This window comes from Ictidomys tridecemlineatus, chromosome 11 (assembly GCF_052094955.1).
Source record: "Ictidomys tridecemlineatus isolate mIctTri1 chromosome 11, mIctTri1.hap1, whole genome shotgun sequence".
NCBI lineage: Eukaryota > Metazoa > Chordata > Mammalia > Rodentia > Sciuridae > Ictidomys > Ictidomys tridecemlineatus.
Genome location: NC_135487.1, coordinates 11411148 through 11431131, shown reverse-complemented (window position 1 = coordinate 11431131; position 19984 = coordinate 11411148). Strand labels below are relative to the sequence as shown.

The following is a 19984-nucleotide window of genomic DNA, read 5'->3' as shown; positions in this document are numbered from 1 at the left end:
TGACCCCCAGAGCCTGAGGTCCCGGGGAGGCACAGACTGTCACCTTTTGCTGAGCTACAAATGAGGCCCCAGTAGGGAGCCCCCCCCCCCGCCCCATTCAGAGATCCAGCTGCTTTTCCACCTCCTCATCTTTCCAACTGGGCCCCTGGGAGGTTCCCTTCCTGGCTGGGCGACACGAGGGGAGCTGCTTGACCTCTCTGAACCTGCTTCTCCATCAGGAATAGACGCCCATCCTCCTCTCCCTACCACCTTTCTCTTCAGGTCTCTTGGAAAGCAGCCAAGAATCGGGTGTCAGTTGGTCAGGACGTGACCCCCGAAGGACAGTGAGGGAAAGGAAGGTCGGGGGAGAGCAGAGCCCTGGGGAGCTGAAGAGTCGCCCGTGTCCAGCCTCGACCCCACCGGGACCCTCTGAAGCACCGTGGGCAGCACAGCTCAGAGCCACCGCCCAGGGTGAGGGGCAGGCAAGGAAGCCAAGCTTGTCCACCTGCGCCTGCCCCTGCTGGCCAAGGTCACCCTGGGACTCCCAGGCACATCGGGCAGAGGCAGGGGACATCTGCAGGCCTCCCCAGGGAGACCTATGCCACCCGTGCCAGCGCGCACCCAGCACCAGGGGCACCCGCTGCTCCGGACGGTGCCCCGCCCACCAGGTAACGGCCCCATTTAAGACACTGGTCTCCTACGATGGGGGCCAAGGAGGGTGAGCGTGTCCCAGGCCACTAGCCGACACCACATGGAGGCCTGGGAGGACGGCCCTGGCCCCAGAGCAACCGACCGTCTCCTCCCAGGGCCCCTGACCCCCGCCAGCCGCTCACCTCCAGGCCCCGGGCTGCTCCCTCCCTGCCCCTCCCTGGCCACAGTCCGGCTCCTCCCCCAGGAGGGGCCCACTCTCCCCCCAGCTGGCCCCTCTCACTCCTGGACAGTCCCAGAGACCTGGCAGCTCCCAGCAGGCGGGAGCATCCCGTGGGCACCTCCCGCTTCTTCCTGCCTTAGCCCCACCCCCTTGGCCAGCCTGGAGTCCCTGGTGGGTGAGTTCCAGCTCTCGATCCTCCGGTGAGAGCAAGGACCCCGGGAAGCTGGACACACAAGCTCTGGCCATTCAGAGCCATCTGCCGTGCCCGACTTGGAAAGGTCAGCCGACACTTCCACACTGGGGACCAGCTAAGTGCCAGGTCCTTCTGCCAGCCCTGGGGACACATGACGACCCACACAGGAGCTAAGGCCGGGGAGGACACGCCAAGAGGGGATATCAGAGGTCAATGCAGGAGCCTCGGCCACACACAGAGCTCAGGCAGAGGAAGGGAAGCGGCACGTGCAAAGGCCCTGAGCCAGGTGTTGCTAGCTCAGGGCACAGGAGCCATCTGGAAGGGCCCAGGTGGCTCAGGGTGGAGGCCTCGGGTTGGAATCCCAACACAGGAAAACAAAAAAGGGAATTATTTGAATTATTTGGCTCTCAATTTGGGTGCGGCCCGAGACAATAGGTGCCAATCGCATCCCCATTCCCAGGTGGGGTGTGAGGGGAATGAAGCAGGATTTTCGAGGAGGTGGCCAGGGGGTCTTGAGCAAGACCCCTTGGAGAGCTGGATCTGTGTCCCTGGGTGCCTGGGTCAGATGGGACACAGCAATGACCTATGACTCCGCCCAGAAAAGTCGGGAGGGTGAAGCGGGGCAGGGCGGGCGCCTACGACCGGTGTTTCCAGGGCACAGTGACCCCAGGTGCCAGGCAAGCCACCGCAAGGCAGGCTGGCCAGGAGGGTGCCCAGAGGGCAAGAGGACCTCGGCAGAGAGGAGCTGGGATGCATGGCCGGGGCCAGCCAGCAGAGCAGCAGGTGGGACACCCTGGACCGGGCAGGGCTCTGGGACCCACAGGAGTCCCCACAAGGGAACGCGTGGCATTGAGCATGGCCGGTCCCAGTCTGATAAACTGCTCCCACCCCGCACGCCCTTCCTCTCCTCCTGCCCCTTTCACCGCTGACCCCAAACGTCAGGACCCGGGGCTCCGCTGCCAGCCGTGGGGAGGGGCCAGGCAGAGCAAGATGGGAAATGGGGGCCGGCCTCTCCCCCGCTCCCAGCTCCCAGCTGACCCACCACGGGACTGAAGGGGCAGAGAAGCCCGAGGGGGCAGGAATCTGGAAGTGTTCCCTCCTGGGGGACGGGGCGTCTGCCCAAGGGGCCAGAGGGACGGCCATCGCCCAAGAGGGAAAGCCGTGGGACAGAGAGGCCCCCGGGCAAGTTGGAAAGGACCCAGGGGAAAGTCCAGCTGTCCCTGCCGGACCCTACACACCCCTGCTGCCCGGAGTGAAGGTGGCCACCGCAGGAAACCAGCTCGGCCAGGACAAGTGTGCAGCGGGGGACCCTGGGCCTGTGCACCCAGGTGTGGCCCCTCCCACAGGGATCCGGGCAGCCTGAGGGTGGGCGTCACCATCTGCAGTGACAGACACTGGGGTTCCAGGTGGAGGGACAGAGGCACACTATGGACTCCTTCAACCCCCATGGTATGGCCTCCGCAGAGACCCTGAGGGGGCGGGGTCGAAGGCAGCAGGACAGAGGGAAAGAGGGCAGGCCGGGCTCGGTCAAGGCCAGGAGGCCAGGCCCAGGGCAGGACGTCACCTGGCCCAGGCCTGTCCCCACGGCCTCCAAGGTGGCACCTGGACGCTATCCTGGGGATGGCCCTTGCAGGGAGCTGCCGCCTCTCTAGGTGCTAAGCCCAGCTCTCTGGCTGCGTCGGCCCCTGGGCTGGCCACCACAGCTGGCGGACGGCTACGGTGGAGCCCATTGGGGAGCAGGGGGAGGCAGAGACCCCTCCTCTCACCTCTCAGGGGAACCGGGGAAGGAGCGAGGGCTCCCAGCCAGGGTCCCCAGCTTGGGCCTCTCTCCGCCAGGAGGCGGCCGGCTGCCTTCCCGAGGGAGAGGCCATAGAGGCCTGGAAACCTCCCAGAGGCCAAGGCAGGGAACCCGCCCCACGTCCCAGGAGAGCAGATGGAGGCCTCAGAGGGGCAAGGTGACTTTGCAAAGCCACCCGACTGGCCAGTTCAGCGAAGTGGACCAAGGGGTAAAGGCCCTGCTGGCCCAGGGTGGGGGTCCCCACGGGCGAGGGCGGGAGGAGGATGGTCTCTTGCCGGGTGTGGCCTCGTGGGCTCTGCCTCAACCCCGGGCGGGAGGCGGGAACCTTCCACGAGTCTCCCCTCCCCCCAGGAGACCTCTGGGAGCCCAAGGGCGACCCCCTTCCCCCATGGCTACCAGGGGTCTGGGCAGGATGGCGTCCCCCGAGCTTCATACACTGAAGTCCCAGCTCCGGACCCTGCAAGCTCGACTGGTTTGGGTGACAGGGACTTTGAAGAGGTGATTAAGATAAAAGGAGGCCATTAGAGGGACCTGGTCTGACGTGGCTGTCGTCCTGATGAGGGGGGACACCCGAAGGCGTGCTCAGGGGGAGCCACGTGAGGACACGAGGAGGAGGGGACGCCCAGGAGAGGGCCCCAGAGGAAGCCTAGCGGCACCCGGACTGTGGACTCGTAGCCTCCAGATGGGCAGAGGATGACCGTCCAGGGGCTAAGCGGCCACCGTGGTGTTCTGCTGTGGCAGCTGACGCTCTCCGCACGGCTCCGCGGGACACCGGGAAGGAAGCCCCAAGGGACAGAGTGGGGCCCAGCAGGGGACCATAGCCCTCCACCCCAGCCAGGCTCCCCACAAGGTCGGGGTGTCACAGCCTAAGGCACAAACGATGGAAGCTCTGCCACCTTCAAGACAGAGCCACTGTCCTCGAGCAACATTCCAGGTCCCAGGTTCCTGCGTCACCAGCAGCTCGGCCCTTGGCACCGCCGCCAGCCTCCCAGTGCCTGGCGCTCCTGGGCACCTGAGCCCGGCTGCCCCCTCCGCCCCAACGGATCATCCTGCCTTGTCTGACTCCCACCCACTCCTCAGGCTCAGCCTGTGGCCCTCCTCCTGGAAGCCTCTGGGTCCCCCAGGCGGGTAGCTGGGCCTCCCTGTCCCTCTGCGGGCTCTGGGCTCCTCCGAGGCGGGATCTGCTCCCTGGTGGCTCCTGCCCTGGACTCTTTCGCTCTCTGGGCTGAGGCTGTTTCCCGAGGGGCCACGGAGCACTTGGAACCCGTCACTGAAGGAGGAGGAGACGTGCCCAAGGGCTCGGAGCACCAGGGGCCATCAGAGCTGGCCAGGACTTTGGGGACCACCTGCTCACGGGGAAGCCAGGCCCAGGGAGGGGAAGATGATGGTGGCCCAAGGTCACAGGATTCTGCCCAAGGTCGGGGGGATCAGAGACAGCCTGAGGGTCGCAGGACCCCCGAGTCCCAGCCCCGAGTTCCCTGCCGCCTGGCCGTCCCCCCACCCCCTTGACAAGTGCAGTTTAATTATTGACGAAGGCATTTGGCAGCCGTGGGGGACCCACCGGGACGTATTTTGTAAAGTGATGAAGGCTCCGTAGTGCGGGACCCCACTAAATCTCAGCCCAGCAGGCACCGCCGCCTCCCCCCGCCCCCCCCCCCCCCCCGAGAGTCACAGGGTTTGCTGGTCAGGGTGGCGCTGGCACAGTGCGGCCAGGACGGTCACAGTGGGGAAGAGGCCAGCCTTGAGGAACCGTCTGTCACCTAAGTGAGGACCAAACGGTGGCCCGCTGCAATCCCCCCAGATGCCCCTCAGAGGTGCCACCGAGGTGGACACGGTCACACCAGGCTCAATGTCCCCACCCTGGGGAGGGCAGGGCAGACCCGGTGACCGTGGACCTCAGACAGCGCAGGCCTGGGAGCCCGTGACGGGCAGTGGGCAGGCCTCCCTGGGCCTCGGTTTCCCCGTGGAGACCAGGAAACGGAAGCTGTGGCCCGTTTCCTTCTGTGACTTTCTGACCCCCTCCTGGCATCGATGACGATGACGAAACAGCTTCCTTCTCTTCCAGGCCAGGTGGACGCAACCTCATGGCTCACCGAGGGTCCAGAGCTGGGGTCCAGAGCTGGAGAGAGCCGGACTCGCCCCACCCCGTGGCCCCAGAGCACACCCGTCTCTGCGGCTCCGTGACAGATGCAAACAGGTGTGACATGTGACATGCGGTGGCAGCTCTGGTGCTGTGACGTCCTCCCTCCCCCCAGAGGGACAAGGAGGAGTTTCCATCCTCGTGTATAAAAGAGAAACCTGAGTGGTCCCCCACCTCGGGGTGACACAGCTGGGTCACCTCCCCCAGGGTCTTCTGCTGCCCCTCAGCCCTGCACCACGTTCCCTGGACTGTGGTAGCTACAGTCGAGGTCAGCGCCATCACGCCCAGACTCTCCCAGGTCGAGGTCAGTGACGTCACGCAGGCTCTCCCAGGTCGAGGTGGGGGATGTCACCCAGGGTCTCCCAGGTCGAGGTCGGGACGCCACGCCCAGGCTCTCCCAGGTCGAGGTCATGGAGGTCACGCGGGCTCTCCCAGGTCGAGGTCAGTGACGTCACGCCCAGGCTCTCCCAGGTCGAGGTGGGGGGGGGGGATGTCACGCCCAGACTCTCCCAGGTCGAGGTCAGTGACGTCACGCGGGCTCTCCCAGGTCGAGGTGGGGGACGTCACCCAGGGTCTCCCAGGTCGAGGTCGGGATGTCACGCCCAGGCTCTCCCAGGTCGAGGTCGGGGACTTCACGCGGGCTCTCCCAGGTCGAGGTCAGTGACGTCATGCCCAGGCTCTACCAGGTCGAGGTCAGTGACGTCACGCGGGCTCTCCCAGGTCGAGGTCAGTGACGTCACGCGGGCTCTCCCAGGTCGAGGTCAGTGACGTCACGCGGGCTCTCCCAGGTCGAGGTCAGTGACGTCACGCGGGCTCTCCCAGGTCGAGGTCAGTGACGTCACGCAGGCGTTCCCAGGTATCTGAGAGGTAAAGACGGTGCCCTGGCTCATTGTGCCCAAGGGCCAAGGCCACACATGGGTGAAGCGAAGGGGACAAGAGCTGCGGTGTCGGGGCGCAGGGCAGCGTGGGGTGTGCTGGAGGAGTCCCGCGTGGGAGGACACCTGGCAGAGCTAAGTGATGGGCCTGGTGGGAAGATCAGGGGGAGAGCAGGGTCCTCGGAGAGCCCCGAAGGCCGGGAGCCAGTCCCCCGGTGCAGCTCCAGAGCCCAGGCCTCGGCCAACGATCTGGACCCTGGGGCTGCCACCAAGAAGCAAGGAGCCTCAGCGCACCCAGGACGCCGGGCCTCTCCCTTCTCCCCCCATCGGAGCATCTCTCTGCCTCGGAAAGTTCTCCCGGGCAGCTCCCTCAACACACGTCCCTGCAGAGGACAGGTGGTCAAACCTCCGAGAGCGCAGAGCGGGATCCTTCCGCGTTGTCTCCAGCCCACGGCGATCCTCCCTCCACGCCAGGACACTGCGCGGGCAGCTCACCTCCATACCCTCTGCTGGTGCTGGAGGCTCCTGCTCAGGGGAGGGACAGCCGGCGGCCGGGACTCTGCAGACTGCAGATCTGCGGTGGGGAGGAGAGGCCGTCAATGTTCAGTGGACAGATGCATACTGGGCGGGCAGTGCGCGCTGCCCGGCTCGGCACGGAGGGACGCGGGGTTCCCATTCTCGTGCAGAGACACACTCACGTATGAAAACCAGTAAGGTCAAGCAGGGAGCGGGGACGCGGGCTCAGAGGGTGCAGCGGCCTTCAGCCTTGGCCTGTGGGCAAGATGGAGGCAGAGCCTCAAGCAGAGGAGGCCATGAGAGGTGTGGGTGGCCTTGCAGCTGACCCCAGGGGGATGTCAGAGACTACGGGAGGTGACCTGCTGACACTGGTTTCCAAGGAGCCGGGGACGGTCAGGGTCCTGTGCAGCAGGCCAGCAGCTTGGCCCACGGGTCTGTGTCAGACAGTGTTGTCCCCCCCTTGTTGGGGATCCCCAGAAGTGGCTTCTCGCCCTGACTGGGGCCACCTCAAAGGGCAGCAGCTCTCCAGACAGGACAGGTAGCCCACAATGACCCCTGCAGCATGAATGCCCGTGGTCCCCCATTGGAGCAGGGGGAAGAATCAGAATGTCACTGTCACCATCACAGTGACACGGCCAGCAGCCAGCATGCCCCGAACGTCCCTGGGAGCAGGCACTGTGCGAGCATCCAGCTTACAGTAGCTCTTATCGCCCCTCGATGGAGAGGTGCCATCTGTGTCCCTGTTCTGGAGATGAAAGTTGGAGCTCAGAGACATGAAGTCATCAGCCTGAGGTCACACAGCCAGAGAGCGACAGAGCTAGGCTGAAACCTGGGCCTCCACTGCTGCTCCTTGGGCCCTCCCTGAGCCTGCCGGGCAGCTCTCCGCCCATGGCCCCTTCCATCGCCATTTCCTGACTGGAGTGAGGCCGCGTGACCTGCAGGCAGAGAGCCAGGTGGTAGGAAACGGGCAGGATTTGGAGAGAGATGAAAGCCGAGTCGATTGCTCATTGCAAAGGCAACACACTAATACCTTCTCCAGGCCCTCGGGGACACCTCTGATGAATACATCATGACGAAGATGTTAGATAAAATAACACCCCCCCTGGGAATGCTCCCCCAAAACTGGAATGGCCTCCTGATGGGCAAGCCTGGTGCTCAGAGCAGATCCCCACAATCGTGCAGATGTGGGTGGTGCTGGGGCTCAGACCAGACCTCGCCCGAGCCAGGCGGGCACTCTGGAGCTGTGCGTCCAGCCCCACTGACGGGATCATTCGGCAGATATGGAAACTGAGGCCCAGAAAGGTTAAGTGACCTGCCCAGGGTGGCACAGCTGGTGGAGGTGGGGGTGACGTGCAGTCTCATGCCCACGCAGCCCCGTCTCCCGGGGACGTTTCGCTGGCTGGCGGAGGGAAGGAGAACCCCATCACCAGTCCCCACGTTCTCTCCAGCAGGTTAAACACCACACCGGCAATTTTGGTCTATTTACTTTAACCAACCGGTTCTTTTCCCCGTGAATCACAGAGAGTCTGCCCCCACCAAATCATCAAAGGCCCAATTAACCCCGCACACGCGGCCCCCTTCTCTGCAGACTGCTCCCAGATGTTGGGCGGGGAGTGTCACAGAGCTGGGAAAGCAGCAGTGCAGCCAGCCAGGGCCACCCTGCAGGGCCCCTGGGGGAGGGGACGCCCACGTGGGGGAGGAGCCTTTATCAGTGGTGACAAAGGACAGCAGAACAGCAGCTCTCACTCCGTCCCAGGAGGAGCCTTCTGGAATTCTGACGGAGGCCCTGGAGAATCAAACACGGATCACAGCCCACCCTGTCCCCAGCCGAGCGTCCCCCGCGGGGCCCAGCTGCAGGCTCCCCGGGCCCTCCAGGGGCGTGGCTTGCCAGGTGAGGGTGGCGCCCCGGGTGCACAGGGTGGCAGGGGTGGCCCTGCCTGCGCCCACCCCCTGGGGCGAGGAGGGGAACCAGCCCCGTCCTGTGTCCCCAGCCGCACCTGCAGTGGCCAGCAAGGCTGTCTCCCTCCATCCGCGTCCTCTGGGCCCAGCGGGTTCCCCCTGGAGGGAGGCCAGGGAGTGGGAGGGAACCCGCCCTTGGGGAGGGGCCGAGGTGGGCAAGTGCCTCCAGCTCCACTTGATCAGAGAGAGGAGCAGGACCCCCCTCTTCCTCTGGCTTTAGGGCCCCGCTAAACCCCAAAGCCCCTGAGAGTGGCTGCATCTCAAGGCCTCATGGAAAAGGAGACCCACGGGCAGGACCACCAGGCCCAGTCCCCACACCGGCAATCCTGGACTCTCTGGAGGCTGAGGCAGGAGGATCACAGTTCAAGGCCAACCCAGGCAACCTAGTGAGACCCTGTCCCCAAATGAAAAGGAAAAGGGCTGGGGTGAGGCCCACAGGTAGAGTGCCCTGGGCTCCGTCCCCACAGGGACAAATAAACAAAGGACAAAGGAGCTTTGGAGGCCACACGCCGCTGTGGGTTCTTCTGCGGCTTCTTCTGTCTTCCAGGCCCAGGGTCTCGCAGGTACCAGGACAGAGCCCCAGCTCCGGACCTGTTGGGGGCTTCTTGTTGCAATGAGAAAACGAATCCTTACTGAGCACCTACTACACGCAGGCTCTGTGCTCAGCCACTTTCTTCAATTTAACAGAGTCTAGAAAAGGGTGGGGGCGCGCAGCAGGTGTCTCATGAATATTCATTGACTAGATAAATGGCTTTAATTCCCGTGTTAGCCTTACGAGGTTAAGTGCTATTATTGACGCATTAGGGATGAGGCCGCGGAACAAGGCAGAGCGGTTCTTCTCCGGGTGACACTCACCAGCGGGGAACAGAGATCCTTCCTGTCTGGCTGGTTCCGAGGCTGGAGCAGTCCTCTCTGCTGAGCAGGGCTTCCAGGAACTCCTGAATGGGGTGTGGAAGGAGCTGTCCAGCCCTCACGGTGCTGAAAGAAGGGCGGGAACTGGGCCGACCAGGCTGGGGCAGGCACAGCTGCTCCCCAGCTGATCCCTCACTGTCCCACCCTGGGGACGGCTCTTCCCAAGTCCTGTGGGCTAGGACCTCTCCTGCCACCACCCAGCTCTGACGCACTCCCTAGCCCCTGGCTGCCAGAGGACAGGAAGGAAGATCGGTTGTCCCCTCCGACCCCAAGTACTGCCCAGCCCAAGACGCCAGAGGGGAGCCAGCCAGGTGACAGTGGGGCAGGTGTGTCCCCAGCCCTTCTCAGGCTGCGCCCAGGGCTTCGGTTCTGCAGGGGACATCACGACTCTGCCTTCCACTCTGACGGGCTCCCCATCACCACCCAGGGTCAGTCCTCACCCCTGGGAGAGACGTCCTTCAAGAGCTAGCCCTGCCAACCGCCCCCCCCCCCCCCGACTCCGGGTCCAGCCATCCTGAGCACCCCATCCCTTAGCCCCCGACCCGGCCGTCCAGGGCGACCAGGGAGGTGGTCGGGACAAGCATTCCCAACAGAGGGAAAAGCATGTACAAGGTCCGGTCCTCGGGCAGCAGGAGACCCTCTGGCTGTCCGCGTCCCCCGCGCCCCGTGGCCACTCCCACCCCCGGGTCGCCTCCACCTCGTCTCCGCGAGGAGGCAGGAAGTGACCCACGGCTCCCTGGAAAGCAGCGGCACTCGGGGGCTTTAGCCATCTGGACCACTGGGGTCCACCTGGCTGGGGACAAATAAGTACGGTGCCAGGGTCAGCTCTGTGCCGCAGGGTGGCCAGCAAAGAGCGAGAGCCCGGGCTCCTGCCTGCACTCGCCAAGCTCTCTCCGCGTGGCGACCTGGAAAGCCCCTCCCCTTCCTCCTTCCAGTTGTTCTCCTGAGCATTTTGTCACAGCAAGAAAACGCTGATTGACACAAAGCCCCAAGTGACCGGGAAAACCGCCCTGAGCAGGCCTCTTTAGGACGCCCCTTTACAGACGGGGAAACCGAGGCGCGGGAGGCGCGGGGCCGGGATTCCACCAGGCTCCTGGCTGCAGACTCCGCGCCCTCGTCCCATTGCCCTCTGCTAATCCGGGAGGGACCCTCCTGGTAGGAGAGGTGGCTGGCCTCCCTCCAGTAGCAGGACGGGGCTTGGAGCCCTGTGGACTCGGTCCTCAGCCTCAGCAGAGTCCGACGCGCTGCCAGGGTTGGCTCCGGGCACTTGGGCATCCAGGCCCCACGCAGGCGCAGATGCACGGGCGCCAAGCCCCAGCCGTGGCAGCGGAAGCTGGCAGCACTGTGGCCTCACAACCGGGTGGCCCTCCTGGGGCCTCTCCCTTTGTCCCCTCTGCCAGCTCCTCCCAGCCTCCCGCCCAGCTGCCAAGACCCGGCCTCCCCCTGCACCTGGCCGCCCTGGCAGGCAGCCCCGAGCCGGAGCGTGAGCCTCCCCGACTCTACCAGCTGCCAGGCCCGCCGCCCGCCAGGCCTGGGGAGCCAGCAGCTCCGCGTCAGGTTGACGGCCCTGCACGACCCACGGAGCCGCTATTTTTAATTTAATTGGAGAGTCGGAGGAGAGAGCCGTACCCAGCAGCCAGCGAGGGGGGTTAAAGCTTCCAGGGCGGGGGGCGGAGAGAGAGAGAGAAGAAAAGTCCGTAATTACACAGCAGCAGCCGGATTTGATGCTTGAGCAGAAAGGTTAAATGTTCCTTCCAGAACAAAATGAGGGGTCCTGAGAACGGGCCCGGCTAGCAGGAAAGGAGGTGCCCCCCACCCCGCCGTGGACACATGGCCGAGTCTCCTCACCTCTGCCTTTTAAGGCTCAGGTGGACAGAGACCCGGGATCCAGCAGGAAGACGGCGGCTCAGGATGCCAGCACCTGACGGCCCTCGAAAGTGGCTTCCACCCAAGCCTGGGAAGAAACCTCTCAGGCCCAGAAAGCTGGGAGGGCCGCCCGGTACTGTGGGCAACAGCGCGGACCACAATATGGACAACCCGGGCTCAGATTCCTTCATATAAAGAGAGAGACCTCAATGGCATGCTCCATTCACCTTTCACTTTCCTTCAGGGAATATGAATGTGATGTCTGGAGCTGCCACAGCCATTTTGTGACCTTGCCCTAACTCTCCTATATGCCAAAGGGGGAGAAAAAGAAAGAGTCCTCGATGATATCAACATGCCACTGTCCCCCTGAGCTGCTTAGTTGTACCTAAGACAGATAAGTCTCTCTGCTTCAGCCACTTCTGATCTGGTTTGCTAGGAATGCGGAATCCATTCTGAACTCTGACCATTCACACTTGGCTAGAGACTGTGTGCTTCAGCAAGTGCTTAACACCTCTGGGCGTTGGTTTCTGATTTGTAAATGGGGACAAATCCAGTTCCTTGTGCGTGTTGAGGATTAGTGTGACTCCATTTGTAAAGCCCGGCCAGATGGTGGCAGCCGCTGCCAGGAAGCTTCTGCGTTGTTGGGAGTGACCTCACATGTAAAGCCTGAAGTCACAGCTCCTATTACAGTGGCCCTCCGTAGGTGACAAGCCTGAAGTCACAGCTCCTATTACAGTGGCCCTCCGTAGGTGACAAAGTGAGTTCTCCTCCCCTGAGCACAGCCTCAACTCCAGACCTCTGGGAGGAGGACACACTGCTCCCTCGCATCCCACGGACTTGCCCGCTGGCTCGGCCTGCCGCCATGACTGCCCTGTCTGGGGCCTGCAGAGAGCTCCACTGTGGGTGGAGATCTGTGGCTAACAAGATGCCGTTCGTACGTTCAAGACAAGGTGAGCTGGACTCTGGCCGCCAGATTCCTCCACCTGCCGGGACACCTTGGGGCTCCTGGGCTGAGTCTCCCACCCGCTACACCTGTCACTCTGTCCCAGCTCTGGAAAGTAGAGATCTCCTTTCAGAAGCAGCCAGCACAGGCTGGGTGAAGCCCCAGTTGTGCTATTAAACAGGAAAGAAATGTATAAATAAATAGTCCTGGCTCCTCTCTCCGCATCAGTCAGATCAAGCAAAGCAGCGGCTGTAACAAACACCCCCATGTCTCAGCGGCTGAACATGGCAGAGTCCTCCTCCTGCCCCAGCCCAACCCCTACTCCATCCCGCCGTGAGGCTCCTCCCATCTCTACTCTGCCTCCCTGCGCCCTCTAAGGCCCCCATGGGCTCCACTGCACCCGCAGCTGACTGGGCATTCTAAGGGTCAGGGGCACACTGAACTGGCCAGGAGTCGCATGAGCCCTAGGTGCCGGGGACTAGGGAGAGCACCTCCCAGTGTGCCCAGGAGGGGAGGACTCGGCTCCGGCAGCTCCCTCCATCCCGAGAGCAGCCACCGAGAGCAGCCACCCCTCACCCCCAGGCCCCGACTCATTTCCTCCTGCACCGTCCGTAGCAGACCGTCGACCTCGGTTTCCACAGGTTGTCCGTTCGCGGGGTCAGATCACCGCGGATGGAAACCGGTTCTGTGATTGCTTCTGCGCTGAACCCGTGTAGACTCTTCCCTGCCACGTCCCCTCCTAACCAGTGCAAACTACTGACCATTCATACAGCGCTCACGTCGTACTGGGTGCTGCAAGTCGTGCAGAGATGATCTGGAATATCTGGGAGGAGGTGAGTGGGTCGGACGCACGTGCTATATGTGACTTTACGTGTGGGACTTGAGCGTCCCTGGATCTGGTATCCTCGGGGACACGAGGGATGGCTGTGTTTATGTATCTATCGCTACGTCTCCACGGTGCTGGGCTCTTGAACCCTGAAGCCTCCTATATACCCTGAGGTTCCTAGGGCAGCGCCTGGCGCACAGTAGGTGTTTGAATATTCATCAAATACGCACCAGACGCATACGAGACCACACCTGCTCAGACCTCTGGGGACGATGGAGGAAATGTGGTGGAGGGAGAACGGGGCCTGGGCCTGTCCATCCTGGGTGGCGATGACTGCTGTGCCCAGGCCCTCACCGTCCCTGGGTCTCCCCGGGGGACCATGCCCTGCCGGGCCACACAGCAGCCGGCACCAATTCCAAACAAGTGGTTTATTTGAACATAGTAAACAGGCCCCCGGCACGGGCAGGCAGGACACTGCAGACACACCCGCAGCACAGAGCCGCCCGGCCAGGGGGACCATAAGTAGAAATGTCACCCCCCCCCCTCCCCCATCAAAAATACTCGGGGTCCCAGCAGAGGGCCCCGTTCTCTCTCGCCCCAGTTAAAACCCCCAACCAAGAATGGGACCACCCAGGGACAATGACAGTGAAAACAGAGTGGCCGTTTGGCCTGGAGGTAGCAGAGGGCCACTCCCACCCCAGGGTCATGCCACCTGGGAACACTGTCCCTTGGAGGTTCCCAGGGGACACGGTCCTCCCTTGAGTTGGATCCCACTCTTGACACAAGATAAAACCTGAGAACCCCAAATGACCGCTCCAGGCCCCAGAATCCAAACCAGCTGACGGCCCCCCCCAACTGCTGCCCAAACCACAGCTGGAGTCCATCCGCCTGCACCGCGAGACGGGCCCCGAGCAGCCGCCGGTCACAGCCGCCGGTCACAGCCGCATGCCCTCCATGTACTCCTCCCGGGTCATCCACTCGGACCTGTAGGTGGACAGGTGGGCCACCACCGAGGCGCCCAGCCACACGCTGAAGTTCCGGTTGGCGCCCACCCATGTGGTGGCCTTGGTGGAGGGGAAGTGGCCCGAGGTCAGCTCCTTCTGGAGGCGCTTGGTGAAGCCCGGGTAGAGGCTGTTCCCGCCGCAGGCCATCACGTGGGACAGGAGCAGGGGGTGCCTGGAGGCCTCGCAGGAGGAGATGGACTCGGCCACGGCCTGCGGGATGCCGGGCCCCTGCAGGTCGAACACCTGGGGGCTGAAGAACATCTCGGGGCTCAGGCGCTGCATGGGCGTCAGCTCCACCGCGGTGCCGTCCGGGAGCTGGTACGTGTTGCTCTCGTCCGCGCCGATGGGCAGGCTCTGGCGGAAGTCCAGGGCCTCCCCCAGGTTCTGCGGCACGTAGCACTTGCTCATCTGAGTGGACGCGACGGTGTCCAGCTGGAACAGGTCGTGCCGGTTGCGCCCCTCCTTGAAGAGGCTCTGGAAGAGGTAGGCCGAGAGGTCCTGCCCCGCCAGCTCCAGGGTCTTCCCGCTGTCGGGCAGCGGCCGGCCCAGGTGGAAGGGCTGCACGCGGGTCAGGCCGTAGCCCGAGTCCACCACGACGCCCGTCAGGAGCCCCGAGGCGTAGAGGGACATCTCCAGCTGGTCGGCCAGGAGCAGGGACGGCACGTCCAGGAGCTCGAACATGATCTGCAACAGGAGAAGCTGCGTGTGTCCTCCAGCCCCGGCCCCGCGCCAGCCCTGCGCCCCAGGACCCTCCCGCCTCAGGTCTCAACACTCAGCGCTGCGGACCCACGCTCTCAGGGCCACCGGGCTGCCCCAGGACCAGGTGCAGGCCCCAGGTGCTCACCTGGTGGGAATATGGGGGGGGGCTCTGGGGGGCTAGAGTCAGGGGCCAAGTCTGCCCTCGGGGACTTGTCTGACTGTGGTCCTCGGAAGATGGTGTCAGCAAGCGGGGAGGGGACTCATCAGGCAGCAAACCCGCCACTATGTCATGCAGAGTTCCAGGCCCAGGGGAGCGAGAGAGGAGGGACGCTGCGCCGTGCCCCGCGGGCGAGGCTGAGCTCCTGCCTGGATCAGAGGCTCCCAGCGTGAAGACAGCGAAGTTCTGAGGCCCAGCATTTGGCAAAGCCCTGGGCTGAGCTCCTCCCCGCTGACCGTCATCCCCCGGATCTCTGCACAGTCCCCTCCCCAACCCCACAAAGTCCTGGCCCCCGTCCAGCCTCTGGCCTCCGACTCCCCGCCCACTGGCCCTTCAGGCCCTCCCTGCCCACTGGGAGTGCTCCCCTCTCCTGTCCTCCACGGTGTCCCCGACTCCACCATCGTGGCCCCAACAGCAACCCAGGTTCTCCTCAAGCAGAAGCTCACACAGGACCCCCCATCTATAGCTCTCCAGGGCCTCTGGTCCTGGACGGCAGGGCTGGCGGGCACTTCCCCAGCTCCACGACCAGGGGCCACGTTTAGCAAACACCCGCACGGGGCGCCCAGCTGGGCGTGAATTTCGGCATAAGTCTGTCCCCTGCCTTCTCTGGGACACACTTGCACTAAGGTGTCATTTGTTATTTATCTAACAGTTGAAACTAACGAGGCTTCGTGGATCTCACCCAGCAAACCCACGATTCTAAATGTTTCAGATTTTACGGGCCAGTCTCCGCCACAGCTGTTCACCTCTGCTGCCACACTGTGAAAGGTGCAAATGCCCAGGTGTGGCTGAGTTCCAATAAATCTTTATTCGCAAACACAAGTGGTGGGCCGGGTTCGGCTCACTGGCCATAGTTTGCCAACCTTGGATTTGGAGTAAAATCGAGGGGCTCCCTATGGCCTAGCAGGCCTGGGAGCTCAGCCCCTGGCCACCCCACCATCCTAGTTGCCCCTGGCCACCCCCTTTCCTGTTCACTGAGCTGAAGTCACCTCCTCTGGGAAGTCCTCCTGGATCACGCCCTCCCTCCCCAGAAGCTCCTCCTCCCCACCTGATTTGATTTCTAGAACCATCTGGAATTCTTATCTGTTAACTTCCTGGTGGCTGAGTCTTCCCCTGGAATGTGAGAACGTGGACTCGGAATCCTTGGACTCGTGGACAGCCATCCAGAGCCCCCGGCAGGACCCCGTCCACTGAGCACGCAGCTGGCCCGGCCAGGACTCTGGGGCGGAGCCGGGGCCGACACACTCCAGGTACGTGGCAACCGCTAAAAACTGTTGAAACGCAGTGATCCGGAGATCAGAGGATCCCGGGGTCACAGGGGGCCCGCAGCCCGCCCGGGGCCTCACCTCCAGGGTCTTCTTTCGGTCCGTGGGCTCCCTGCGGGGCGTCTCGGTGATCATGACGGGGAAGTCCTCGTGCCCCTGCCGGTGCCTCTCCAGGACGAAGGTCCAGATGTGCTGCACGCCGTCCCAGTTGAGGACGCGGCCGCGCTCTATGGGGTAGCTGTAGGTCTCGGGGTGGCAGATGTCGATGCCCAGGCTCACGCGCCTCTGGGCGTAGCTGGGGCCGGGGTTCTCCCTGCAGGGCAGGTAGTTCACGATGCTGGGCACCACCATCTGCGGCTCGTTCCAGCCCGACAGCCCGGCCTTCAGGAAGCCGGACCCGTGGTCAATGATGATGGTTCTCGCGGCCATGGCGGCGGGGGACACAGGGAGGCGAGGTGGCTTCCAGGCGGGTGTCCACGGGCGAGTGGAGAGCGAGAGTCACCTGCCCAGGGAGAGGGTGGACTGTCGGAGGACCGTCCTAGGCCACCTGGCTGCTCCCACCCTCCACCCAGGGACCACCTCTGGCCGACGCTGGCCCTGCTGCCCCCGGGCACGAGGTGTGACCGTGTCTGGGACCACCTCCCATCCCGGGGCCCTGGCCACCCCACGGGCCTCGTCCACCCTGCCAACCCCAGTCCTGCCCACCGAGCCGGCTCCTGTGGTGCCCCCCCACGAGCCCATCACACAGAGCAGGGCCACTCTGCTGACTGGACACGGAGTGGGTCACAGGAGGCGCTGGCTGCCCGTGAGCAGAGGGCACGTGGCCGTGAGAAGCAGTGGAGGGGCCACCGCCCTCAACAGCAGCAATGACATGGGACAGCAGAGGAGCTGGACGGCAGGGGTGACCGGGTGGCAACAGCCAGCTGCCAGGTCTGGAGTTGGTCCCCTCCACCCAGGACGCGGGGCCGTAGTTAGAGCTATTTAAAGTCACCATCCGTGGTGACCGGCTCAGCCGTTTCCCTGTGCCCAGGACCACAGGCCCCCATCCCCGCCCTGCCCTCCAGCCAGGCCCCATCGTCACACCGCTGTCCAGACAGGGCAACGGAGGCACGGGGACAACACAGGACCCACGACTAACGAGAGGGTCTGAGGGTGAGGCCGGAGCAGACCCCAGAGGCCCTGAGCAGGACGAGAAGGCTGCGGGTGTCACAGGGTGGGGTGGCTCACGGCACAGGAGGGACGAGCAGACCCCACCCGGCATGGGGTAAACGGGGGACAGCCACCCCCACGCTCAAAAGGCAGGGCCACCGCCACTGGCCTCCAGGAACACCGCAGGGCCACACGGTGTGGTGTCGGCGAGAGTCACACGGACGCGGGAGCAGTGGTGACCTGACAGCAACCGCTGAACGGAGGACGCACGTCTCCACCACCATCCGCGGAGAGCAACGGGGACACACGTAGAGACCTCAGTCCACGCGCCACGCCACGCAGGGGACTCACAGTCAGTCCCACCCAACACGTGGGGTCTCCAAGAAAACCAAGGAGACCATCACTGGGGAAGGCAAATATACATACATAACCCAGACGGAACCCGAGAAGCCCCCGATCCGCAAGACCCAACCAACAGGTCGCCGCTCAGAGGATGAAGACAGCAGCAGGGCGCACACCCGTGACCCCAGCAGCTGCGGAGGCCGAGGCAGGAGGATCACAAAGCCAGCCTCGGCAATTCAGCAAGACTCTGCCTCTAAATAAAATGTCAAAAAAGGGCTGAGGATGTGGCTCCACGGTGAAGTGCCCCTGGGGTTCAATCCCCAGTGAGAGAGAGAGAGAGAGAGAGAGAGAGAGAGAGAGAGAATGAAAAGGGGTCTCCTGTCGGGAGGGAGGAGGAAATGTCTGCAGGTCGAGCACCTGATAAACAACTGGATCCAAAAAACAGAATAAACTCTCCAAACCCAACAAGGAGAGCAGCGGCCCGTGTTTCAGGGGGGTAAGAGATTCGCGCTCCACTGCCACAGAACACGCAGGTGGCAACAGGGGGGGGGCGCTCCAAAACACGCCCCTCATTATTGGTCACGGGGAAACGCCCATCATGACCACAGGGTGGCGCCCTGCACACCTGTGGGTGGCTAAGGTTCCAGCGGCCCATTCCAAGTGCTGGCGAGGAGGTGGGGACGAGGAGGTGGGGATGGATCGGATGGTGGGCGTGGGTGACAAGGGGGAAGCTTTGAAACAGGCTCAGCCACCACGCGCCTGCCCTGTTACCTCGCGCTATCCAGCGGGAGCTGCACGGGGCCTTTGTGCATCTAAATAAAATGTCTGACGGGGGTCAGCCGCACAGCTTCAGCAGGACGCGGAGCGCGGCTCTCGCTGGATGGACTGTGGCCCCTGGTGATGAAGAGGAACCACAGCAGGACCCCTGATGTGACCCGGAAGGAATCCAGGTGCCAGCCGACGCGCAGAGCTGCTCCACTGAGGTGACCCTCTGCAAACAGAGTCACCTTGTGGGGTGTAAGTCACCCCAGCCACAGCGACTCCCAGACCCAGTGCTTCCCAGAGCCTCCAGGGAGGCCAGGCAGCCCGGAGGCTGCGTTCCTGGGCTGTCACCCTGCGGGCCACCTGCTCTGCTTCTGACCCTGGACAGCCGCTACAGCTGCCCATCACCATCGAGCATGACCACCGTCAGGGCCTGGCCAGGGTCTCCCTTGGAGGAAAGACTTGGAGGAAAGACTCGGCCTCCTTGCCTCTAAGGAGCTCTGGCCTCAGAGCAGGGGAGACAGAGGGGAGAGGCCAGCGGCCTGTCCTTGCCCTGACAGGCCGCGGGATGGTGTCCTCACACAGAATCAGCCGCGGTGACGGAGACCCAGGTGCCTGGACGCCATTCCAGGGAGCAGACTCTGCACAAGACCCGGGAGACTGAGCGATGTTTAAGTGCCTGGTTCTGCGCGGGAACGCCAACCTGCTCCAGAGTGAAAGCGGCGGCTGTTAACCGACGGCTCTACGCTAGACTCGAGGCTTCAGTCTTCCTTTCAGTCAAGATGAGTGATAAACCAGACTTGTCTGAAGTGGAGAAGTTTGACAAGTCAAAACTGAAGAAAACTAACACTGAAGAAAAAAAATACTCTTCCCTCAAAGGAAACTATCCAGCAGGAGAAAGAGTGTGTCCAAACATCATAAAATGGGGATCTCCTCCCAAGAGCAAATGTCAACATTGATGGAGAGTCTTGGTTTTAGTAAACCCATGTATTCGTAGAAATCTTAGGCATCTATGGCTTCTCACTTGTACTCTGTGGCTAAGAGGTCAACACTAGTCAATGTTCCCTTAAATTTATTTTTAAACTTCTCCTTGGTACATAAATAAATTCCAAATGAAAGGTGCTGTCAATAGTGTCACCATTGATGATCTTTGTGTGTGTAGTCTTTGCAAACCCCATAAGGCGAGCCAATTTTAACTTAGAATGGGTACCTCCATTGCTTCTTAATATTCATGAAGTTACATACTTTTGCAGCTTCTCACAGTTAATTTTCATTTCTAATGTACCAATAAGATAATAAACACACACACACAAAAAAGACCCGGGAGACTGACTGCTTCCTCAGCCCTGGTGCGCAGGGGACACGGGCAGGGACACGGGCAGGGACACCGGCAGGGCCGCTGTCAATCGGGACGCTGTGCCCCGGGCTGACTGACGAGGCCTGGGGCAGGAGGGTGGGAGCGGGCCACCTCTCCCCTGGGCCCTGACTGTGAGAACATCTGGGTTCCCAGGGCTGCAGGGAGCAGCTCCCAGGACAGGGGCCGAGCCACACCCTCTGAGCACTCCCACTGCACGGCCCTGCCAGTCCCTCTCCGCACCAGGAGCCGCTCTGGACTGGCGAGCCGCTCCCCGCCCGGAGTGGACATTCCACCAGGAAAGACGGTCCTTG

General features: G+C 63.0%; 1 protein-coding gene and 1 pseudogene across 1 annotated transcript; one reads left to right on the top strand and one right to left on the bottom strand.

Annotated features, from left to right (window-relative positions):
* Positions 1–13429: 13429 nt before the first annotated feature.
* Actl8 (actin like 8) lies at positions 13430–16560 on the bottom strand. Its single transcript, XM_005317516.3, has 2 exons — positions 16145–16560; positions 13430–14566 (listed from the first exon to the last, which is right to left on the bottom strand). The coding sequence occupies exons 1-2, from the start codon at positions 16490–16492 to the stop codon at positions 13814–13816; spliced, it is 1101 nt and encodes a 366-aa protein (XP_005317573.1). The 5' UTR covers positions 16493–16560; the 3' UTR covers positions 13430–13813.
* A 2412-nt stretch (positions 16561–18972) lies between these two features.
* LOC144367696 (thymosin beta-15A-like) lies at positions 18973–19445 on the top strand (annotated as a pseudogene).
* The last annotated feature ends 539 nt before the right edge of the window (positions 19446–19984 follow it).